At 41.4% G+C, this 25,460-nt stretch overlaps 2 protein-coding genes and 1 long non-coding RNA gene across 9 annotated transcripts; 2 read left to right on the top strand and 1 right to left on the bottom strand.

The window, feature by feature from the left end:
- Positions 1–72: 72 nt before the first annotated feature.
- On the top strand, positions 73–1,779 carry LOC127601402 (uncharacterized). The gene is made up of 2 exons (XR_007962549.1): positions 73–489; positions 1,258–1,779. It is a non-coding gene; the product is annotated as an uncharacterized LOC127601402 (long non-coding RNA).
- zufsp (zinc finger containing ubiquitin peptidase 1) lies at positions 497–7,331 on the bottom strand. Of its 7 annotated transcripts, none has more exons than XM_052066566.1 (11): positions 7,012–7,331; positions 6,054–6,579; positions 5,864–5,962; positions 5,377–5,472; positions 5,160–5,269; positions 4,835–5,003; positions 3,464–3,652; positions 2,617–2,782; positions 1,640–1,800; positions 1,195–1,415; positions 497–669 (listed from the first exon to the last, which is right to left on the bottom strand). In XM_052066566.1, exons 2-11 carry the CDS (start codon positions 6,568–6,570, stop codon positions 622–624), a joined length of 1,776 nt encoding a protein of 591 aa, XP_051922526.1. In that variant the 5' UTR covers positions 6,571–6,579; positions 7,012–7,331; the 3' UTR covers positions 497–621. The 7 variants fall into 7 exon arrangements, with proteins under 7 accessions (XP_051922526.1, XP_051922532.1, XP_051922527.1 ...); XM_052066572.1 differs by having other exon boundaries at positions 1,237–1,415; XM_052066567.1 differs by having other exon boundaries at positions 5,377–5,469.
- Positions 7,307–22,031, top strand: kpna5 (karyopherin alpha 5 (importin alpha 6)). Its single transcript, XM_052066576.1, has 14 exons — positions 7,307–7,455; positions 8,829–8,977; positions 10,997–11,098; positions 11,395–11,494; positions 12,077–12,171; positions 12,309–12,440; positions 14,250–14,338; positions 14,425–14,524; positions 14,646–14,809; positions 16,360–16,438; positions 16,544–16,669; positions 16,751–16,878; positions 17,493–17,671; positions 20,504–22,031. Exons 2-14 carry the CDS (start codon positions 8,849–8,851, stop codon positions 20,689–20,691), a joined length of 1,611 nt encoding a protein of 536 aa, XP_051922536.1. The 5' UTR covers positions 7,307–7,455; positions 8,829–8,848; the 3' UTR covers positions 20,692–22,031.
- Positions 22,032–25,460: the final 3,429 nt, after the last annotated feature.

Here is a 25,460-nt window from a genome sequence, read left to right as displayed (position 1 = left end):
AGGAAAGGGCAGATATGTGACGTTTAACATGAATAAAACTGCGCCTGAATCGGATTTTACCGACTGCGCCTGAATCGGATTTTACCGATACCCACCAATGCATCATGATGAATCTCGATGTCACCCGTCAATCGCGCCGTACCCAGTGAATGAGCCGATGCACTCGCTTCGCGCACGTGCGCATCGATGTATCGATTAATATCGATTATTTTCCACACCCTTAGTCAGGAGAAGACATATCGCTGATGAGTCAAACGGGCCAAAAGAACAAAAATCTGCAAAGCAAAAATATGGGGAAAAAACGTTCCGGTGGCGAAAGGCAGAATTTGACCCATCAGGTATTCCATTTTTTGAAGAAAGGTTTGGTCATCAGACCGAAATGACTGGTTGCCAATCATAGGCCACATATAAACAAACAACTTGCTCACCGTTACACCATCACAAAGTGGGAACTGAACCCAGGAAGTTAAGTGAACCACTCCACTATAGGTGAGTAATTTTGAACATTTATTAGCAAATGAATGCAGCATACTATACATGTTGAAATGATATATTAATATTCACATTAAAAACAAAAAGATGGTGAGAAGCTTGGGAGTTTGGGGAAAATCACGTTTCAGTTCATGGGATCCTTTCAGCACACAGTGTTCTGGAGTTCAAGATCCGAATCTGTTAAAAGTAAACAAGCAAAAAAAAAAAAAAATCACTGTTATGATACTTCAAATCACTCAAAATATCATTAACATACAGTACTGTGCAAAAGTCTTGTTTTTATAATCATTTGGACAGCAAAAACACTAAATATTAAGACATGCATTTAGCAGCATCATGTAAAATTTACCAAGGGATATCCACAAAACTTTGTCGTGGATTAGCTCATTCGCCGATGACGGAATTTAATTCAAATATACAGTACATATTCAAGAATTTATATTCTTTTAATGCCCCCCGCCCCGCAATATGTTCATCATCACTCAAGAACCCAGAAGCAGCCTGATAATGCTGTTAAATAGATGAACAGACCACAACTACACAAGTTTTTCTCCCACCTTTGTAAATTACGGTGGTCTGGGATCTACTAAACCACATCTTAATGTAGAATTGCAATAAATAAATAAATAAATAAAAATCTAATAACGGGCTGAGACTTTCACACGGTACTGTCGGTACAGTACTGTATACAACACATCTAACCTGTTTCTCTTCGGCAGACAACACACCCTCGACTCCCACTACCTGGTACTGTTTATGTTTCAGGCTGCCGGGAAGCTTTCGGACATGGCGGATGGCTGTGGATGCAGTGTCTCTACTCATTAACTTCATGGTGTCTGACGATGGTGAACCAGGATCCAAAAGCAGAAGGCACAGGCTTCCATTCTTCCGCTGCTCCAAACCTACGATAGAGCGACTATGCCCTAGGGGACAGAGTAACGAGGAAACCTTTGACATAATATGGTCACAAAACATTTGTAATCTTAAAATAAGGTTGCTGCGTTTGCCAAGTGGTTGAATATGAATCGACAGTATGTTCGTCTTTCCATCCATTTTACATATGGCTTCTAATTGGGTGAGCTGGAGCTCATGCACATGCAGTGGCCAAATTTTGGGGTGCAGTATTGCTGTGTGTGTGTGTGTGTACCTTGATGCTGCAGGTAGAGTGGGGGCACGAAGGTCTGGATGATTCTGGGAGGCAATCTGTTACTCCTGCTAGATTGACTGAAGTACTGTTTGACCCACTCGAAGAGCCGAGGATGGGTACCTCCCGGACCCGTTGGCTGGTGGAAGTCAACGATGCGGCCACTGAGAAAAAAAAAAGATGCCATTTATACCTCCTGTATCGTTTAAATCAATCCACTGCTTATTTTTCAAAGCAGTATGCAACCACCTAGCCAGGGACCGGTATTGCTACGTGGGACATTTTGTGACGGGCTGAAAGGGACTGAATACATTTTTGGAAATGTAATTGTGAAATGACATTTGCATTCCCGGCAAATGTGTATGTGCACACAATGTGGCATGGTTTTTATAGTCCATAGATAAGTTATTTCACTTTGTACAATAAGAGGATCGGTTTGCACCGGGCTGTAGAATTCAAAGAGCTTAGTTGAGACCAGACTGCTTGAACTGTGTGTGTGCGTGTGTTGTGCAAAAGGGGTAATTAAAATTACAAAGTGAATGCCTGCCCACAACCTTTGGACAGAACTGCAAGATATACAGGATGCCAAATATGACATATTACTCAACACCTGTACTTGAACATCGAGAAAGAGACCGGTAGTACTTGCTCTATGCCATCTACTCTGCCTTTCTAGACAGGTGTACTGTCGCACTTTAATAATCAATTCAATTCACATTAATTAAAAATATTGGTTGTAATTTGTAAAATATTTTTGGAGTGATATGTCAGTTCTTTTTTATCAATGTCCTGATGAAAAAAGTTCAGACTGGTTTAGAAGATGAGATGAGAAGAGCATGTGTATCTTATGAAAGGATGCTCATGCAGACATCCAGTATAACAGAGCTAGATCTATTAATTAAAAAAGACTACTAATAGAAAGTAATGCAACTTAAATATGAATCAAGTGAAAATTATATTGCAAGTTTAATGGTAAGCACCTGATTCCGAGCGACGTTAGGAGGACGTAGATCTCTGTGGCACCAATCCAGGCTCTTGTTCCCTGTAGCTTATGGTTAAAGTGGGACGCACCTTGGGGATCCAGTCCCAACTTCCATGCATCCTCAATCATACTCTGCACCCGTGGGATACTTGGCACTGATTTGTCTTGGGCAAAGACAGCATCAAATAAATAAAAGTTGTGTATATTAAAAAAATAATATCTTTTCATTTCCTCTAATATGCAACTGTTTTGGTACTATGATGAAGTTTGGAAGAAATGTGCGTCAGTTTCGAGAAAATAGCTGCGTTATATGCCATATTTTTGTGACATTAAAAAAAGGGGGAGACAAAGATAAATCATTTTGAAACTTTTTTCGACCAATGTGACCTATAACCTATAACCAATTCTACTGGGGAAAAAAAACAAACTTTTTTAAAGACAGCTGGGATAGTCTCCAGCATACCAGTGACCCTTGTGAGGATAAGCGGATTGGAAAATGGATGGACTTCAGATATACAGTTTATCGGTCACATTAATGGTGGGAAAGGTTTTGACATGATTTATCCTTGTCTCACTTTTGGTGAAACTTGAAACATGGCAGGGGTATGTAGACGTTTTATATCAACTGTAAGTAGCAGGTAACTGATGGATGGTGATGTGTACCTTTTCTCATTCCTGCCTAGTGTACCATCAATGGAAATCTGCCCTTGTGCTTCATAGAGTATTTAAGGGGTACTACGTTTGTACTCATTTCAGATTGAACAATTTGCTTTTAGCGTGTAATTAAAGCCAACTGTGTAAATTCAAAATTAGATGTTCATATTAGGGTGGCTAAAATGGCGCACCTTGTAAAGAGGAAGCAAATGCATCTAGTCTGTAAAGGGAGGAGAGCAGCATCTGGAAGTTTCTGTAACCGCAGCCCCAACCTTTGTCTCCCGGCGACGAACAATAGTGGTCAGTGTCAGCGCTCAGCCACACATGCGCACAATCTTTGCATTCAGTCTGATAGTACTGACACAAGGCTCCAATAACACCTAGGCAAAGGTGAACAAAAATACATGGGGAAACTATAACAGTTCAGCTAAAGGATATTCAAAATGGCAGATCAGCAATTACCTCGTGCTGAGACTTCCTCAATTTAACTATACACCATCAATTCCTAATGCACTGTACTTGAACTGCTAGCAGATGTAACAATCGAAGCAAATCATTAAAATAGTGATCATACTGTACTGTACTTGGATACCAGCTAACCTTATCATACACAAATTTAAAATCACCTGGTCTACAAATTATATATATATACAGTATATATAAGCAATATCTGCTAGCACAGACATGTACCGTATTTTATGAGGAGTATTGTAGTGGTGAGGACAGTCAACAAATGACTGTGTTTATTGTTACTCACTATTTCCTGAGTTTGTTTTGTTTGCTGCGAGCACAGCTCAAAGCTGTTTAGCTGCATGCCACAAAACTTTGTAATGGAACACAGGCCATAGGAAATGATGTTTAAATTGAGTGCAGACCTGGATACTACATCCAGGATTATCATTCTTCATAACTGAAAACTCACATTCACAGATCACTGCAGCCCTTGCATTTAAAGAAAACATTTGCATTATTTGTACAGTATGTTTAGTTGAGGCGGCAATTCCCACTTGTAATAGAGCATCCTAGTTGGAAGACCGCCAGACCTTGCCTGTCCCCGCAAAAAGAAAAAAAATGCAACTACTTGATGACTGTTGAGATGCTAGTCTGCATCCGGACTAATGCCTGCCGCACTCCAAAAAGATAAACAGCTATGTGGCAAGTTTAAAAATCATGTAACTAAATTGATTATGCAGTGAGCATACATTTAACCAACCCACTCTTATTGGACAATTGTACAGATTAAATGAAGGAAGACTTGGTGCAGTCAAGGCAATGTTGAAGAACTGGTTGAGTGTACATACATAGACTGAAGTCGAAATGAAAAACACGTTGTTACGTCGATGTCCATTATTGTACTGTAGTATAGGAGCAAGAATGTTCAATGGTAACTGTACACCACAAAGCACTGGTATGCTTATTGGATGATGGATAGATTTCCCCCCGTCCATGTAGATCAGAGACAGAATGACGGACAGATTTATGGAAACTCAATTTCTGTCAATCCGGCGGTGTCTTTTCACTTTTTGCAGAATTTCGGTCGAGACGCAAAGACAGACACATACCCTGAGTTCTGGTCCTGCCGTCATCAACCCCTGAGGCAAGAGACTCCATCATCTCCACCTTCTTAAAATGATACTCTGCGGGGGCCATGATGCCTCTGGCCACATCTCTCTCCATGGTTTTCTCCATCTGTGCGCGATAACCGCCACTGCCGTCCAGTCCAAACTTCCTCTGCACATGCAACATTCCACACGCAGGTCCAAACGATATGCAGCAACTTTAGAAAAGCACAAGACAAAACTACACAAGCATGTGCTACTGCCATTAAAAAAATATGAAAGTTCCCAGCTACTACATTTGCAGTGTTCTGCTCTGAAAACTTCAGACCTGCAACTTTTTAAACTGCTCCTTCTCTAGTCGGTTCTCCTCCTCCCTCCTCTTCTTCTCCATTTCCTGCTGAAGTCTCCAAGCCAGTCTTGCATCTGAATCAGAGCTCCCTGAAGCAATGGCAAACAAGTGTCATGTGGTTATAGTTTACTTTAAGATGAATGGGTCTCTATAATTAGATACATTAGTTGAAATCATGCTAAAAAAACAATCCCACCTGCTCCATTGTCTAAATGCAGTTCCACATGTTGCTGCAGAGAGGCGCTGTCGCTGCAAACAGCTGGACACATTGGGCACTCAAGTTTCTTGGCTGCTAAAAGACATTTTGAAAACCTCATGTCCTGTAAGTCCACTTTTAAAATAACAGTCTACTTAACAATTTGATCTTTGATTTTCATCCACCTTCGCACATCTGTGGTCCAAACTCAACATTTTAACCTACGTCAGGAATGCTCTGGGAGAACCAGAGATTATTTTTGACTACGAGTCCAATTTCTTGGTACGGAATTTTAACTAAAAGGACATTGCATGTCTTCTGAGGAAAGCAGCAAACCCGGTCTTTCATATTCAGGCAACATTAACAAATAACCCCAAAAACAGATTCATTGTGGACATTAAGGTGATTTATCTTGTCTTAATTTAATTTGGATAATCTATTTTCAGTATTATGGCCTATTGACACATTAGTCTGTATTACAAAGTACCTTCAGCAGAGTGCTGTTCCTGCAGGTGTAACTCAACATGCTCCTGCAGAATGCCGCTGCTGCTGAAATCTAGTGCACACATGGGGCAAGACAATGGCTCTGTTAAAACAAACAAAAAAAAAAACAAACTAAAACATCAACTCTATCTTTTAACTCTTAAAAGGATTTCAAATTTTAACATAAAAAATACCATTCTTTGGAGAAGCTTGGCGCTTTTGGTTGGGACTTTTCTGCTCAGATAAATATTCAGCATTTTCCACAACAGGAATGCCCAGGCCACCACGACGCTTTATTTTGGGGTTTACAGATGATGAGATGGCTGAAGTCCCTTCTGATGTTAAAACCCCTTTAATTTGCATTGGCTTGGCATCTGCTCTCTCTTGAAGTGGGAATGAGTCACTGGATGATCCGCAGGGTTTTGCTTCTGAATCTGTACCACAGCTACCTGTAGTCTGGGGATATTCAATCTCTGTAAAACTAGTGATGGTTGTCGAAGGACAACAGGAAGTGGAGTGAGATGACTTTTGGATTTTGTGCTGGTAGTCTGGATGTGCAGAGCTAATATGGTAGCAAAGTTCATCATAGGACACTCCATACAAAGAACATAGAGGGCAGTGCATGTCATTTTCCAGATGGCTAAAGAGCATATGTGTCTTCATGTCCTCTTCCAGCATTATTTCCTCACTGCATATCACACATGTCAGCATAGCCACAGCCTGTTAATTTAAAATAGAGCCAGATTAATAATTTTGAAAGAAAAATATCAAATCTCTGAATAGGACACCTACATTTTCTGAGATATTGAGGCACCACGCGAGCTACTGATTCATTAACAAGTCGCCAATTCACAAGATCTTTAAATATGATTTATTGATCAAATGCCAAATTGTCCCGCATTTTCGGGAAATGTGAAGTACTTAAAACAGCAAATCATCTCTGAATAAATGTTGAGCCACAGGCTATTCAACGTTATAAAGATTTTGAAATGTGGACTTGGAGGGCCAACGCGAGTAATGAGTTAAACGCTACGTGATTATTTACTAAGTCATACAGTGCTTGATGCAAAGCGACTAACTTGAACACACGTATATTGTTGCCTTTCAAATTTACACGGCAGTGGTTGCATAATAACATGTAAATTTACTTACCGTAGGAACGATGCACTATTATATACAGTACATTAGTCAAGACATTTCTCGTCTCAGTCGTCCGATTTAAGAGACTTCCGGGCTCCATTTTCATTATAAAACAACAACAACGTGCAGGCAATGCACTAAAAAGTGGAAACAAAAATAAAAATGTTCATTTTTCCCTCGTGTCTTTGTTTATTTTAAGTAAACATTTATATCATAGGACCGCTTAATATCTTCTGTAATGGCAGGGGATTACCGTCAAGTTTATATTTTGGTGCCTCCTAACCGGAAATTAACTGACAGCTGGCGGAAATGACGAATGTCTTGTTGTCGCGAGGTGTTTTCTGGGAAAGTTATCTCTAGGACGCCATTTTCCTTTACCGACAGAGGTGGGAGATTTGTAATAATTGGAGTTTTCCAACAACTGCGACGTTTTCAAGTACGTCAAATCTTGAGTGGGTAAGAATCAAGTCCTGTATTCGGTGTTGAATATGTTGTTATCACTGTTGAATGTAAACACACCAGTGGGTGGGAATAAGATAAGATATCCTTTATCTGTCCCACACTGGGGAAATTTACAGCCTTCAGCAGCAAGAATGTGGGTAGAAAGAAGAAAAAACAGACACCGTTCAATTAAGTGCAATATAAATACAAAATGGATGCATCGCAGTGCAATTTACAATTGTTTTTCACATAATTTAATTATTATTATTGTTATTATTATTTTTATTCAGCAGCCTGACAGCAGTCGGTAGGAACGAGCGTCGGTATCTCTCCTTCTTGCAGCGCGGGTGTAACAGTCTCTGGCTGAAGGAGCTACCTAATGCTGTCAGGGCGGGCTGGAGAGTGTGGGAGGGACTGTCCATCATAGCTTTTAGCTTAGTTAGCATCCTTCTGTTGCCCACCTCCTCCAGAGTGTCAAGGGAGCAGCCTAGGACAGAACTGGCCTTCCTGACCAGTCGCTCCAGTCTCTTTCTGTCCCGGGCTGAGATGCTGCTGACCAGCAGACAATGCCATAATGGATGGCCGAGGCCACCACCGAGTTATAGAAAGTCTTAAGGAGCGACCCCTGAACCCTAAAAGACCTCAGTTTCCTGAGTAGGAAGAGTCGGCTGTGTCCTTTCCTAATCAGGGTGTCCGCGTTTGTAAACCAGTCCAGTTTATACAGAATAGCTGCTTCTGAAAGAGGCTAGCCCTGGTGCTATACTAGGAACAGATTCAGAATAGTCTAACACAAATATTAAATAGTAGCAATTCCAGAAAACCAAGTCGAAGTTTTGAAAAGCACACCCAAAAGCCCTTTTGTTCGGCTTTTTTAAACAGAATCATAGTTTCGGAAGATGTGTGCAAGGACTAAAACTGCAACTTTAGCATTTGACAGCGGTTTTAAGGGGTAAGCCCTGATACGGGTAACGGTTGATAAACCTAAAAATGTTGTGCAAAGATTGACATTGAATCGCTGTAGTGTTTTTAAGTGTTTGTCGGAAACCCAATACAGTCTGACGAATCTAAAGATGAATTCTTTATCCGCGTTCTCCACCCAACACATGCCCTTTTCCAAACATAGATTGCTGTCATTCTTTATTTTTATTTTATTTTTGGAGAGTGGGAGTAGGTGGGGTGTCTTTGCTCATTATTCGTCAGTAGTAGTGCGGGAATTGGATACTTTCACGAGCTGTTAGGATGAATTAGAAGTGTGAGAACTTCTAAGGACGAACATTGCACGTTCGTCTATGATCAAGTAATTTTAATGAGTGATTGATGGACTTAAAATTTCCAACCAGCATCTGCAGCAATTGTTAAAATGAAGCGTCACAATGTCACTTTGTCAGGCATCTTGCCTCTTCAGAGCATGGCGAGTCCAGGGAAAGATAGCTACAGGATGAAGAGCTACAAGAACAAAGCCCTGAATCCTCAAGAGATGCGTCGAAGGAGAGAGGAAGAAGGAATCCAACTGCGCAAACAGAAACGAGAGGAGCAGGTAAACAAACACTCACCTGGGATGGGACCATGGGTGTCACGATCACACACTGGTGCTGTTGACTGAACTAAGACACAATTGTCACTTAATGCTCATGTGCTGCAATTACGAGGAAGTAATAAATGTTCTTCAAATGACAAGATGATGCGCAGTTGAATGACATGGAATTTGTCAGTTGGTCTTTATGTACCGTGACTTGTGATTGGCTGACGTAAGAGTTAGTTGCCTTATGCCATTTACTCGGGAGTGGCTTCCGCCTGGCCGCGCTCCCATACAGGACTGATGGGGGGAGTGCTGCAAGGATGATTTACATTTTGGAAGGTTCTCCCTTTACAGACCGTTGGAGCTCTGAGAGAGGCACCATTGGGTTCTTGGTCACCGCCCAGACTTAGGCTCTTCTCACCCAATTGCTCACTTTAGGTGGGGCCCCAGTTCTAGAAACTGACCTGGGTGTTTGTAACTTCTTCACATCCAATCAACTGCATTTACCACAGTTGGACTCCAATTAACGTTTAGGAACCTCTCAAGGATGACCTGTGAAAACATGATAGGCCTGAGCTCAACTTTAAGCTTTGTTGATTTTTAATATATATATATATATTTTTTTTTCACATTGTCAGTATAGGGTGTTGTGTGTAGAAATAAGCTAAAACAAAACATAAAATGTGGAAAAAGTGGACCAGATATACTGTAAAGCAGTGGTCCTCAACTAGAAATGCTGTCGGTCCACTTTTTTTTTTTTTTTTTAATAAGACCAAGGTCCGGTCCCATGCACAGCGGTCATGGGGAGCAGGGCAATATGCCCATTTAGTATGGTCAAGCTAAGCTTCTCCAAATCAACACTCCTCACAACCAACCAATAATGGGGTGCATGAAAATAATTATTCACTTTGCCAGTACACAGCAAATAATGAGGGGTATTGTGTTGAGGCACAGGAACGCTTTTATTTTGTTAAGTTGTGCCTGCTTAATAATAGAAATAGCCCTTTTAGGGAAATAAGACATTTTTATTTTAACTTTGTTAAACAGTAGTTGTAATTTTCCCATTAATTTAACAAAAACAAAACAAAATACTAATTTTACCAAAATAAATACTAAACATAAAAACAAAAATATCCTTTTCATTTGAACAATTCCCCTTTTCACATCCCTTCTGAAATCACTTAAAAAATATATAAGAAGAGGAGTTAAGAACCATTTTAAGGAATGTGCAGTGCTTTTCTTCCACAATAGGTGAATGCAATGTCTGAGGCATGCAAATATTATTTGAGGACGCCATTGGGATGTTCATTTACCATGTTGCGGTGTTCTGCTATTAAACAGCTGCAAAGTAGACGGCAGCAGAACTGCACACAATCGAAACCTCCCGCGATTCGTTTTGTCTAATTGTCTGTGTGCGGCTCTCCTGGGCTGAAGCTGTGAGCACACTGTGGCGTCGCTTATGCGTCTGTTTCCTGACACTATCATCCATTTCAATGCGTGCTGACGCTTATGTATGGACACACCTTAAGTTCAGAGGAACCAATCAGCACATCGTATATGCTTACGCTTATGTATGGACACACCTTAAGTTCAGAGGAGCCAATCAGCGCATCGTTATCGCCGACATGCCCAGCTCAGGCAGGGTCTCGAGTGAGTCAAACATTATACACACAAAGTCGTGCTGCCGCGGTCCTCTGCATTACATCTGTTAGTGCACGCAAAGAATACAACGGATAATTTTAACAAACGATCTCGGTAATGCGTAGATTATAGTCCACAAATATAAAATGTATCCATTTATAAATTATATACAATTTGCCGAGGGTCCGGACAGAGGAGGTCGGCGGTCCGGTCGTGGATCGCGGTCCGCCAGTTGAGGAAGAGGGCTGTAAAGTGACATTTCTGGCCAAATTTAACAGTTCCATTGGCAAGAGATGAAGGCTGTGTATGATTGACAAGTGAACCAAATTATCGTTGCAAAATGTCGAATACATGTCAGGTAGAAGCTAAATCATATTCCAACAACTATGCCCACAGCTGTTTAAGAGGAGAAACGTATGTACGCCGTCAGGTGACGAATCAATGTTGGAATGTCCAATCCAGGATCCAGACATCAGCTCAACAGTACCTGTTGCCAGCGTAAGTCATATTACATGCATCATCAAATCTTTGTTTAATCAGAGCAGTGAGTATTCATCATTGTATGTTTACTTTTTATTACTGTTTGCATATGTATAAACATGAAAATATCTTTCCTCTACTACTGTGGCTACTTTTATGGAGGCCATAATTCTTGCCTCCACCTTATATATTTATTGATTGTTTTTATTTATTTATCTGTTGTAGTTGATGCATAATGTGTATATATAGTTATACGCTATATTTTGTGTGTATACCAAGTGTCCATATTGCTGCTTTGTTTCTGATATCGACAGGATGGATTCATAACACCTGATATGATTCAGATGATTTTCTCTGAAGAGCCAAACCATCAGCTGATTGCTACACAAAAGTTCAGAAAATTACTTTCCAAAGGTTTGTATTTACTCTCTAGAATTTCTAATATTTATTTGCCTAAAGACAATGAATGTATAATACAGTGGAGTGGAAATGTTAGACAGATCTATTTTATCCGACATATTCTTGGTTGTCATTTTTGAGGGGGGGGGTCTGTTGGAATGACCTCCCTATAAACGTTAGGCAAGCTCCCTTGCTGCCCATCTTTAAAATTTATTTAATGTGTCTCAGCTTGACTTGATTTTAATTTTGCTGTTTTTGTGCTTTTTACTGTTTTTATTAATTTATTTTATCGTTTGCTCAATGTTTAGCACTTGGTATACAGTGGTGGTTGTTTTCAAGTGCTCTATTAATACAGTTGAATAGAGACTTTTTTCATGTTTGTGATTTTCAAAACACTGCTTCCAAATTGTTTATATTTTTTACCATTGTTATGTCTTAAGAGCTGTCCAATTCTTTCTTTTTTATTTGTTATTGACTGACGGTAAACATGTACAGTATGTTAATAACGTTTAGCGATATTTGTACTTTATGCGTGTGTGTGTGTGTGTGCAGGCGTGCACGTGCATGTAATTTAAAAACTTCACTTTACATTTCTAGAGCCCAACCCACCCATAGATGAGGTTATATCCACTCCTGGAGTTGTGAATCAGTTTGTTGAGTTTCTGAAGAGGAGCGAAAACTGCACATTGCAGGTAAAAAGCTTTTCTTAGCCAACGTGTGTGCTTAAATTTTGACACTCTCAATAGTACTTAGGTAATGTTTTTACACAGCAAACAAGATTTGCTGGATTGTATTCAAGTGTCTCTGTGTGTTTTATGTTTGTTTGCAGTTTGAGGCAGCCTGGGCTTTAACCAATATTGCCTCAGGCACCTTCCAGCACACCAAGGTTGTGATTGAAACCGGAGCTGTGCCTATTTTCATCGAGCTACTGAATTCTGAGTACGAAGATGTACAAGAACAGGTGAGAACCATTGTACGGAAATGCAAACATGAGTAGACAATGCATCGTCAGCAGAATTATTGATTCCCTAAAGCTACATCACAGGTGAGAGGGAGAGGGAGAGGGAGAGGGAGAGGGAGAGGGAGAGGGAGAGGGAGAGAGAGAGAGAGAGAGAGAGAGAGAGAGAGAGAGAGAGAGAGAGAGAGAGAGAGAGAGAGAGAGAGAGAGAGAGAGAGAGAGAGAGAGAGAGAGAGAGAGAGAGAGAGAGAGAGAGAGAGAGAGAGAGAGAGAGAGAGAGAGAGAGAGAGAGAGAGAGAGAGAGAGAGAGAGAGAGAGAGAGAGAGAGAGAGAGAGAGAGAGAGAGAGAGAGAGAGAGAGAGAGAGAGAGAGAGAGAGAGAGAGAGAGAGAGAGAGAGAGAGAGAGAGAGAGAGAGAGAGAGAGACACAGACAGACAGAGGGGGAGCGAGCGTACATCCATCATTACATACACACACGCGCACACAGTATTTTATGCTTAGCCCTTAGATCAGTGATTCCAACCAGTGTGCCGTGAGAGCTCCAACGGTGTGTCACGAGAAATTATCACATTTCATTTAATTGGTGAGAAAAACGACAAATAATGTATTTTTCTCCCTCGATCTATGCCAGCAATTTATAGTGACAGAAATGTGATGAGACTTTAGGTAAATCTTTTGGCGGCATAAAGCTGATTGATAAAAATTAACAAATGCATTGCGTGACATTTGAAGATGCAGGTTTCAAGGTTTGGGGGAAAAGTAGCGATTTATAGTCCTGAAAGTACAGCAGGGGTGTCCAAACTTTTTGCCAAGGGGCCCAGATTTTATGTGGTAAAATGTCGGGGGGCCGACCATGGCTGACATTCTTTACATTGAACAACAATATTGTTCAACAAATTTTAGTAAGCCAGTCTGTTTCACATTTCCATTTTTATTTTAATTTCAACAATCTTAAGAATTTCTTTTGGTTCATTTGAAACAGGTATATCACATGCAACTGCTTATTCACTTGACTTTTTCTTAAACAGAAGTCTTCTGAGTGCAAATTGATTGATTTGAAACATAAAATGTATCACCATGACTTTTCAATAGTCACAAAACCTTTGACTCGAACAACAGGGAAATGAACAAGCAATACACATATCCACAACTGCAAGGATCATTTGAAATATGACATATCAGTCAATATAAACACGGAATGATGTCTTGTTAACTCGTGAGTGATGTCTCGTAGAGTGCTACTGCCCTCTAGTGTCTAAATGCTATTACTCATTTAGTGAATGCTATTACTCATTTAGCCACTAGAGGGAAGCAGTACTCTATGAAACATCACTCACCAGTCTACGGGACCTCAGTCAATGCAACACGTGTTCCATTGCGACCAACCTGCAGGCCAGACGGCACTGATTTTATGACAGGGGCCGAGGGCCGGATGAAATTCGACCGCGGGCCGGACTTGGCCCCCGGGCTAGACTTTGGACATGCCTGAAGTACAGTAACTGTTGACAAAGACACATTCTAAGATAATCAGCTAAAAATGAGTTCATGAGGATTTAAAATCAAGCCTGGGGACAAGTTCATTTGTAAGTTTCACGCCTTTTTGACTGCTATTCTTGAAAAGTAATGAAATTAATTTGCATGTGGAACAACGCTCGCTTTCATTACCTACAATGTACAGTCCAACAATATCAACATCGGTTTTCTACCTTCTGGACAAGCAACCAGGAAATGTTGAGCTCCTCTGGTGGTTCACAAGCACAACAACAGATGGAACTCCATTGACTGACTTGACTTGACTGTGGTGTGTTTCAGGCTGTGTGGGCGCTGGGCAACATTGCTGGAGATAATGCAGAGTGCAGGAACTACGTACTCAACTGTGACATCCTGCCTTCACTACAGCAGTACGTTTTTCTTCCTGACACTGTTCTGTCATTGTTTTGAACATTATTGAGTCACATCTAAATAATTCTGCACGCTGCCGCTCCAGGCTACTTGCAAAATCCAATCGGCTCACAACAACTCGAAATGCAGTTTGGGCTCTGTCCAACTTGTGTCGTGGGAAAAACCCGCCACCAGATTTTTCCAAGGTCAGTTATCGAGACTAAATGGAGGAATACAACAATTGTGCTCCATCTTCTAGTTTTTCTTTTTGAATGTGACTTTATTCCTGAAATTAAGCTGGTCCTTTCTTCTTTTAATTGCTGTCAGGTGTCGCCGTGCCTTAGTGTGCTGTCCAGACTTCTTTTTAGCAGTGATCCAGACGTCCTCGCTGATGCTTGCTGGGCCCTGTCCTACTTGTCTGATGGTCCCAATGAGAAGATACAGACAGTCATTGACTCTGGGGTCTGCCGCAGGCTGGTAGAGCTACTCATGTAAGAAACATTATACTTATCTTTGCAAAAAATAATAAAGTCAATAAAAATGTGCTGAAAATTAAATAATGAAAGCAGGCATTGCTTTTGAATTGAGGTTCAAAAAATATATTTAAAAAAACAAACTGATGTAGCAGGTATGGACAAAAATGATGGTAGCCTCAACTTACTATTTTGGTGCACAACCTTTTGAGATAGTTACTGCAATCAAATGATTTTTTTTTAACTTTCAAGAAAACCTTTGCATCTATGAGCAGGTGTTTTTGTCCACTTCTTAGGAGCAAACTGCTCCAGTTGTCCCACATTTGAAGGGTGCTTTCTTTCTTCAGACGGCATGTTTCTGGTTTTTCCGTGGATGTGAAATCAGGGCTCATAGAAGGGCGCATCAGAATGGTCCAATATTTTGCTCTCGACTGTTTTTAGTTGTTATTCGGGTCCATTATCCTATTGCAAGACCCATGACCTGCGACTGAGACCAAGCTTTCTGACACAGGGCAGCACATTTCCCTCTGGAATATTGTGATAGCCTTGAGATTTCATTGTACACAGATTCGAGACTCACTGTGCCATATTCTGTAAAGCAGTCACAGAACAAAATGCAGCCCCCCTCCATGTTTTATACAAGGGACAGTGTTCTTACCTCACTATGCCTTATTTTTGTATCTGTGAATATTGAGCTGATGTGGCTTCCCAAAGAGATTTTTTTTTTCTCATCTGACGATAGGACATTCTCCCAGAAGCTTTGTTACGTGTCAAAGTGCAGTTGCATACAGGTAATTTCCAGTCGCACCTTTTAATGATTTTCAAAAGTGATGTCCTTCTGGGTTGTCTTCCATGAAGTTCACTTGGACTCTTTTTAATCTCCTGCGTCAACTCTCTCCTTGGCTTCCTTTGGTGCAGTGCAGGCACTGCTTGTCACCCTTTAAATAGGAGGACTGACCGTTTACAAGTTTGAAGTCACCTAGGATGCCCTATGGCCTCTTCTAGATGTACAGTAATCCCTCGTTTATCGCGGTTAATGGGGACCAAAACCACCTGCGATAAACGAAAATCCGCGAAGTAGCGACCAATTAACATACAGAGGTAAAAAATAAATGAATAAAAAAATTAAGTCCGCAAAAAGTCTGCAAACAGTCCAGGAGAAGCTGCAACACGACAGTGAGTCACATAGAGCAACATATACAGTATTGTACTCCATGTATATGGGAAGAAAAAAAAATATTTTTATGAATATGTTTGAAAAGATCCGCGATGCACCGAATCCGCAATAAACGAACCGCAAAATAGCGAGGGATCACTGTACCTCATTTTTGTCCAGCCCTATTTTTCTAAATAATTTTGTTCAACCACAATTTAAAAGCAATGTCTAATTTTCATTGGTTAATTCTCATCAAAGTTTCATTTATTGTTACTCTTGTCAGATTCAAGTTATTTATGTGACCACTGGATATGTCTTTCACGAACAGAATGGTATCAACAATTGTGTCCAGGTCAGCTTCACAACAAAGACAGTTGTTTAATTGCCGTGTTTGTGTGTGTTCTCTCATAAGGCACAGCGACTACAAGGTCGTTTCTCCTGCTTTACGGGCAGTGGGCAACATTGTTACAGGAGATGACATTCAAACGCAGGTCGAGTCCAACGAATCACTAAGCTCACACGCACTGGATTCATGTCTTGCTTTTGTTCTTCTTGAATGTGGAGTAAATGTTGTTCTCATCTCTTTTTCATCACAGGTGATCTTGAACTGTGCAGCGCTGCCTTGTTTACTACATTTGCTCAGCAGTCCCAAAGAATCTATCAAAAAGGAGGCCTGCTGGACTGTGTCTAATATCACGGCTGGAAACAGAGCTCAGATTCAAGTAAATGCTGCTTACAACAGATTCCATTTTTCCTGTCTCAAGGCAGGTGGATTTATTTGATTGCTGTGTTCGTCTTACCAGAGTGTGATTGATGCCAACATCTTCCCGATACTGATTGAGATTCTTCAGAAGGCTGAGTTCCGCACAAGGAAGGAGGCAGCATGGGCTATAACCAATGCCACCTCGGGCGGCACTCCTGCACAGATCAGGTAACGAATCCTATGCATTTCCTGTGGAAGTGGGCAACATTTGTCACCATAAATACTAAAACTTTACGTTGGACGACTTCCTGGTCAAAGACGAACGGTGCGTATGTCCAATCAAGTCGTCCACTCAGCCATGAGGTCTGATTTACCCAGCCCTCATCCCACATACCAAACACTTTCGGAAACACTTCGATGTGATTCCTTATTTGTTCATGTTTTTTGGTTTTGCCTTAGTGTTTACTTATTTGTGTTTTGTGATTTTTGATTTGCGGTTGCGTTGAATTTTTCCTTGTGATTTTTTTTTGTTTTTTGTAATTCTCTTTTGCATTTTTTTCCATTTGCTCTTGTTTATAGTTTTTTTTTGTGTTGTTTTTGTGTTTTGCCCTTCAGGGCCTCCATACTTAACTTTTATGGGGCGCTCATTTAGCTGTATTTAGATGTAAGTGCCCAACTGGGGCATCATTTAATAGGAAAATAAGTAACCTTTCCAACATATTGTGACAACAGAGAAACACAACGATTGCAATATTGTACATATTTTTCAGTCCTTACATGTGACTTTCAAGGTCATTCAATGAAACTGGCTTACTTGCTGATTTCTCTTTTCTGTGAAATAGGTACCTGGTTTCTCTGAGTACTATCAAGCCCATGTGTGACCTTCTCACCGTGATGGACTCAAAGATCGTGCAGGTCTCTCTGAATGGTCTGGAGAACATCCTCCGACTGGGAGAACAGGAGGCCAAAAAGAATGGAACAGGCATCAATCCTTACTGTGCGCTTATCGAGGAGGCTTACGGTACAGCTCTGCATCATAGCACCCAGCTTGCACAGTTGGACATGACCAATGTTACCAATCATAAGATATTCCCAATACACTCACTGGGCGCTTCATTAGGTTAGTTTAGGTTGAGCCTCAGTAAGGATAAGATAATATCTCCTTTATTTGTCCCACACTGGGGAAATTTATAGCCTCCAGCAGCAAGAATGTTGGTAGAAAGAAGAAAAAACAAACAAACACCGTTCAATTAAGTGCAATATAAATAAACTAGCTGGTTCGCCGCCCTCCGGGCGGCTCATCAGCTAGTTCCTGCGGAAGGCTGGTAAGGTGGTGGTTCGCCGCCCTCCGGGCGGCTCATCAGCTAGTTCCTGCGGAAGGCTGGTAAGGTGGGCCTTTGGCCCACAAAAGTGTTGTTGCTTGGTTCAACTTTTTGTTCATCTTCATTGCTTATCGCGAAAATAAATAGATATTTAGCTCTACTAAATAACTAACAATTTTATTGCAATGCTTGTGGGTAGACAACATTTTTTCGCTAAGATGCCCGCGCGATCGTAGTGAGCCACTGTCTGAGCGGCGCAGTGGCGCCGCGCAGCGGCGCCGCGCAGCGGCGCGGTGAAGTAGGTACGTTTTGAAAAGGGACAGACGGAAGGACAGACCGCGTGCGGGACGACGCGCAATATATATATATAGATAATGGATAACGGATGATAATGGTGTAACAGTCTCTGGCTGAAGGAGCTACCTAATGCTGTCAGGGCGGGCTGGAGAGGGTGGGAGGGACTGTCCATCATAGCTTTTAGCTTAGTTAGCTTACCCACCTCCTCCAGAGTGTCAAGGGAACAGCCCAGGACAGAACTGGCCTTCATGACCAGTCGCTCCAGTCTCTTTCTGTCCCGGGCTGAGATGCTGCCTGACCAGTAGACAATGCCATAATGGATGGCCGAAGCCACCACCGAGTTATAGAAAGTCTTAAGGAGTGACCCCTGAACCCCAAAAGACCTCAGTTTCCTGAGTAGGAAGAGTCGGCTCTGTCCTTTCCTAATCAGGGTGTCCGTGTTTGTAGACCAGTCCAGTTTGTTGTTCAGAAGAACACCTAGGTACTTGTAGGAGGTCACCCTCTCTATGTCCATACCCTGGATGATCATCGGTGCTGGTGAGGACTGTTTCTTGCAGAAATCCACAACCAACTCCTTAGTTCTTCTAGGGTTGATCTGGAGGAGATTCTGCTGGCACCAGTCCACAAAGTCCTTCGTCAGTCCCCTGTACTCCCGATCGTCTCCCTCTGTAATGAGGCCAACAATCGCAGAGTCATCGGAGAACTTCTGAAGGTGGCAGTTTGGAGTGGCGTGTCTGAAGTCCGAGGTGTAGAGGATGAACAGGAATGGAGCCAGAATAGTCCCCTGCGGCGCTCCGGTGCTGCAGAGAAGCCTGTCCGACTCACAGCTCTGCAACCTCACGTACTGCGGCCGATTTGTGAGGTAGTCTATGATCCATGCTGTGAGATGGTGGTCCACTCCGGCGTTCTGCAGTTTTGCCTCCCAGTAAGTTGGTCTGGATGGTGTTGAAGGCACTGGAGAAATCAAAGAACATAATTCTCACAGTGCTCCCAGCCTTCTCCGAGTGACAGCACTGAGTGGAGGAGGTAGATAATGGCGTCTTCCACGCCGATGCCAGGCTGATAGGCAAACTGCAGGGGGTCCAGTGCCGGGCTCACCAGCGGTCGAAGGTGGGCGAGGACGAGTCTCTTCAGAGAAGAAGTCCTCAGTGAGAGTGGTTGCAGTTGGTGGTTGGGGGAAGGGACAGACGACTGGTCGAAACGGTTAAAAAAAAAGGACTACATCTAACATTTTTACTTTATAAACATAATGCTCAGTTTTGATGGAAACGGTAAGTTTAGATTGGACATTTTTTCAATACTTTTCTTTCTCTTATTTGGTCAACTTTCATGTATAAAAACATATATTTTTAACTCTGGTACCTTTAGGGCACCCATGATAAAAGATGCAAGGATGGTTTGACATGATTTGCTCTTTGGTTTGACATCCTCATCCTCAGCTCGTCTGTTCAGTCCCACGCCGGGATTTTAAATCAATACAAATTGTACATCCATGCACATTTTTAGGCAGCAAAAGAAACCGATGAAGTTTCGAAATGTTTTTTTTAAAAAAAAGGTAAACTAGGTGGAAAACTTGACAAAAAAAAGGCATGGCTGCCAACCTATAGAAATGCTTTTTGAGAACAATTAGTCATGGTTCGTTCTGCGAATCGTCTCAGCATAGATGAGCAGACAGATGAGTGCTGTGCTTTTCACACTATTTAACCATCACTGAATCTGAGCATAACTCATTGCTTTGTTGCTCATTGCATTGTTTCCTCTTTTTTTCTCTCCATTATTAGACCTCAGAATGACCCAAAACTCCACATAAAACTCGATGTCTCCTCCAGCGGCAACAAATAGAAAGAATCCGAATTCCAGCCGTGACTGCCATTAACACGGCAAAAAAAAGATTTTCTCTGGATCGTTTTTTGTGTCTAACAAAAAAAAAAAATCATACAACAAGAACACAGGAAGAGGGGCAGCCACAAATGTTATCAGACAATTGCACTTTTCCGAGCTTGTTTATATTTTAAAGAGCTGGTCACAGTGTTCATCGAAGTGTGTTCACCGAAAGTGATCAAAACATTCTCATGTGGCGAATGACCATTAAGAATGATTTGGGGGGAAAAAATGAAAGTGACCAAATTTGGCCTTTGAAGGTTTTGGCGAATTGTTAACAATTTGCACATGAATTGAAAAAGACATCCCGCTCCTTCACCTCACATCCCATCCTTTTTTTGTGTGCACATCAGGCTTGGACAAGATTGAATTCCTGCAGAGTCATGAGAACCAGGAGATCTACCAGAAGGCCTTTGGCCTGATCGAGCACTACTTTGGCGTGGATGAGGAAGACGCCAGCTTGGCACCACAGGTGGACCAGGGTCAGGGCCAGTTCATCTTTCAACAGCAGGAAGGACCCATGGAGGGTTTCCAGCTCTAACATTCACGCCCCCCTTTTGCCGCTTCATAATTTTCTTGATGTCAAGGATCTCGCTATCTGACAAACTGGGTCCTAACCTAGTCTCTCCAGGGGTGGCTCCACCAGCTCCCCCCGAGACCATCCACATCCTCCAGGCCTTCAAAAAACAAACATCTCTGAAATGACGTCGAGATGTGTGAATACTGAGGTAAATGTGAGAGCATTAGGCCCATTGATGCTTCCGCGACACAGGCGAGCTTGTAAGACGTGGTTGTACCTGCACTTAGGGGGGGAAAAAGCATCCTGTTTTGATATAGTATATCTTTTGGTTTCCTTTGATCAGTCACAATTGGAAACCAGTCTAACAATTCACATTCATCTCCGGATTGAAGTGTGAATTTACTGACCTCTTTAGTCTTCAGATGGGGTGGTAAAATCCTTCAATAATCAGGGAGGAATTTACTCTGTTCTGGTCATATTTTGAAGGGGTGCCTGTCCAAAGACTAAACGGGTACTGGATGTAACTATTAAGTCCCCAGAGCCCCCCCCCCCCCTTTCCTCTTGATGGACAACTGGGTGGGTTCTGTTCTTATTTATTTACCGTACCTTGCGTGAGGGCCTAGTAGATCCCATACAAGGATTGTAGCCTAAACTAGCAATGTACTGTAATTGTGAAATGATTAAGGAGGATTGATTTGGAGGGCCTTGTGTAGCCTACATACGTGTTAGAGTGATTAAATGGCAGTGGGATGTCAGTGTATGAAGATGTAGTGTTTACAGTCATGACTGCTTTTCCTTGATACCTCAATAATTGGAAAGAGGTTCATCCACTCTGAACTTATATGCTTTTTTTTTTATTTGTATTGGGACTTGGGTGGTTAAAGTTGTGTAACAGAAGCACAGTGTTAGGGTTTATTTGTGATCCCTCAACCATACATTTACCATATTTCTTGCACATAAATGCACAATTGATTACTGAAATGTTAATTGGTGGACAACAAGAAATGATCTATATTTACATGGAAATATTTGTAATGCAGAACTTATTTCATCTAGCACATTCAACAGTGTATAGTTTTCTAATATTTCTGGTTTGTATGATCTTATATCATTTTTTTTAGATTTCATCAGTACATTTCATATTTGACAATTCTGTTGCGGTGTTGTGGCTCTCAGTAGAAATCCAGATAGACCTGCAGTAGTCTGTGTACAGGTGAGACATATCCTTCAGCCAAACTTTGAGACTTTGATTTCGGACAAGTCTGGAAGTGAAGCTGCATTATGCTGCTGGCAATGCCTGTGTCTGCAATACACACCTGATATTGTCTGGCAAGAACTAATAAATGGACCCGTTGGATATAGACTGCACCCACATTCCTTTTTGCATTAGGAGTTAAAATTTTGTATATACAGCATGAATTGCAAATTGTTATGGGCACTTATGCGAACTTGAGACTGTACTACCAGTGGTCCCCAACCACCGCGGACTGGACTGGTACCAGTCTGTGGAACGTTTGGGATTGGGCTACACCGAAGATGAACAAAACAAGATTGGAGTGTTTGTCAGATTCTGAACGTTTTCATTTTTAGTAGGTTAGATACGTATATTCATCCATACATGGGGTACCATACGATTCAAGAACGTTATATTACCGGTACTCAGTGGGTTTAAGAGATTTTAAATGGCACAGCTATGTAAATGATACCATAATAATGAACGAAATTTGAGCAAATGTGTTATTTTCAGAGAGAACAAAATAGTAGCTCTTCAAATCCATTAGTACCCAAAAAGTAGCTCTGGGTTACAAAACAAGTTGTTGACTCTTGGTTTATATGAAACTGGTTTGTAGTTGTTACCACGCCATTGGTGCTTTTCTTAGGCTCCAATTAGCCTTATTTGCTGACGTCAGCATAACTTGGCACCACATCTCCATTTCACAACACGGCATTTGAACCATCTGATTTTGATTCACAGCCAATCGACAAATATGATACAGTCATGGGAAAGCATCACTGGAAACAAATTCCATGGTACATTCAGGGTGCACTGTCCTGTATCCCCCACTTTTTATATAGTTTTTGGTATGCATAAGCTTTGTACCACTTGAGAGGAATCATGTTCTTGCATGTATTGACATAGCCAGTGACCATCCATCTAATCGTCAGCTTACCTGGGTTCGGTGCCGAATTCGCTTTCCCCTGCCCATTCGTACAGTTTTTCCGGGGGAATCCGATGCAGTCCTCGACCCAGCCAAGAGTTTCTTTAGGGTCTACTGAGTCTTCTATTGGGCATCCTGTTGTGATGTGCCGGCCATACTTGACCAGGAGACATTCTAACTAGATGCTCCAGCAACTTTTTCTGGCTTCTTTTGATGTGGAGCAGTAGTAGCATATCAAAGGGAGAGCCCAGACAGACTGCTGTAGTCTCTTTGGAATATTTTCTTATGTGACATGCCTTAAATGAATTGTGTGCACTGCGATTGGCAGGCAAACAATTCAGGGTGTACCCCGCCAACTCCCCGTTGACATTTCTGATAGGCCCCAGCATGCCCCGCGACCCTTGTGAGGATAAAGCGGATCGGAAAATGGATGGATGGATACTGTTTCGCATAGGTCAATACAATGTATTCCTGTCGCGCCAGTTTTGGAGAGAAGACAGAATATTTGTCAAGAAGACAATAGATCGCGCTTCCATGAAGAAGCACTGCTGACCTCACCGTCCCTTACAAAAAAGGAGTATATAAAGTGTACTTTATAAATTATATACTAAATTTGAACAAATTAAGGTTTAAAACTATACTCTTACGTATCTGTATACTTTTCAGTACAAGGCAAGTATACCTAGCTATACAGTTGTGAAGTTTATAAAATGTTTAAAAAATATAAAGTACTGTATAACACATAAAAATAATGCATGTTACATTCTGAAGCACAGTTCATATCTCAGTTTTAAATGTTTACAGTTTAGTTCAGTACTCTTAAAGTCATTGATTTATAAGGTACAGTATACTGTATCTGATGTTGGATATGGATTGTTTGTTGCAATAGTAGCCTATTGAAAAGAAAAGGGAAGACAAGTCAAAAATTGTCTTTATATGTTCTATGCACCTCCGCTATTCCAAACGCGGCATTCTGATTAGTATTGTGCCAATGCAAGAAGAGCAAAACTAACCCATTTTTAGCCGTTTCATGGGGCGGCAATGTAGCAGTTTTGGGTGACCGGTTTTAAATCTTTCGTCCCTAGCCCCCGGAGGATTTCACCAGTCCCATTGTTTTGTTTCAATTTGCACACGTCCTGTCCCGGTATTCAACTTCCAAATTTAAGTCCACTTTATTGTCAAATGTGCTACATGTGCAACATACAGCACAGATGAAATTACTATCCTCTCAACCACAGGAGAGAGAGGAGCCGCTGCGGGTGCCCGCGCTGCCATCAAAAGAACAGTTAACATAAAATGACAAAATAATAACACAACACATAAGACACAAACAGTGTCTTATCTGTATTTAATTATTGTCCACTCAGCATGCCAGTTGTTTGGGCCATGTGTATGTCAATCACTCAGAGTCGCGACTCGTACGATAAACCAATGAAAAGGTAATTTAACTGTTCAATTCCTTCCAAGTTTACGTTTGTGTCACACCAAAAATCAAACTACTTCCTACTTCTCTGTCAAAGAATCATGGGGAATGTAGTCTGACCGAAACACGAGTGCAGTGTTACTGACATTGCGTTTCCAATGTGACAATTAAATGTGGGAGCGCAACGTGATGTTCTGTCAATGTAGTTGCCCCTGACAAAACTTTTATCCGCTGCCACGGGAGCACGCACAATGCTAGAAAGCAGTGTGAAATTACTAAACTTGTTTTCATTTCAATCCATGAAGAACACACTTTTGTGTTATTTGCTTTTCCGTTTTTTTCAAAAAATGGGTGAATGAAAAAAGCATGATTTGGCAGATCTGGTCTTTTTTCCTTTCAATCTCAGTTTATTCTCCCAACATGACGGACAAGCAAATACAAATGACATAATCTACAACTGCAGTGGTATTGCAGGGTTGGGCGTAGCTGTTTGTGGGAAGTTTATTTGTGGCGTAACGTCTGTGAAACATTCATTAAATAATGTGGAATTAATTGGATTTACCACTCCCTTGTCATTTCCTCTCAGTTATCAAAACAGCTGTATCCTTGTGACTTACTGATGAACCAGCTCCACTGAGCCCCCCCCCAGGCCAGACCTTTTAAAAATGACTGTGAGGAGGAAATACATAGGACAGGTATTCTCTCAGCGAACACGCCTTTTTTTCCTATGGGCAAAGGAGAATTCACATGAAGTGACAGCAGACAGCAGCAAAGGCTAATTTTAGCTGCTCCTTGCCTCCCAAGTCACACACACCCACACATGATTTTCATGAAATTTGATAGAGTAGTGCCATGCAGATTGATACAGAAATACCGATAAACCCAAAACCAACTCTGTGTTCTAAAATCGATTCTCAAATCAAATTATTCATACTTTTGTTACTTCTGTCATTTGAGGGAATGCACAGTATTTTGTCTTGCCTCTTTCTTCTTGTAGTGCTGTGCGCACTGTGTGCCCATTTTGTTTTATGATTGTGTTTACTTCCTTCATATTATATTTTCTTAAGCGTTATTTGGGTCACCTGGGTATTACTGTATATAGCTATTTTAACTACTGACAACAATATAGGACTTCACCTCTGCTTGATGCCAACCATCACTTACTGCACCGTTCTGGGGTTTGAAGCAAAGGTTCACGCAAAGGTCAG

The sequence above is a fragment of the Hippocampus zosterae genome, chromosome 5 (genome assembly GCF_025434085.1).
Source record: "Hippocampus zosterae strain Florida chromosome 5, ASM2543408v3, whole genome shotgun sequence".
Lineage (NCBI taxonomy): Eukaryota > Metazoa > Chordata > Actinopteri > Syngnathiformes > Syngnathidae > Hippocampus > Hippocampus zosterae.
This window is presented reverse-complemented; position numbering and strand designations above follow the sequence as displayed.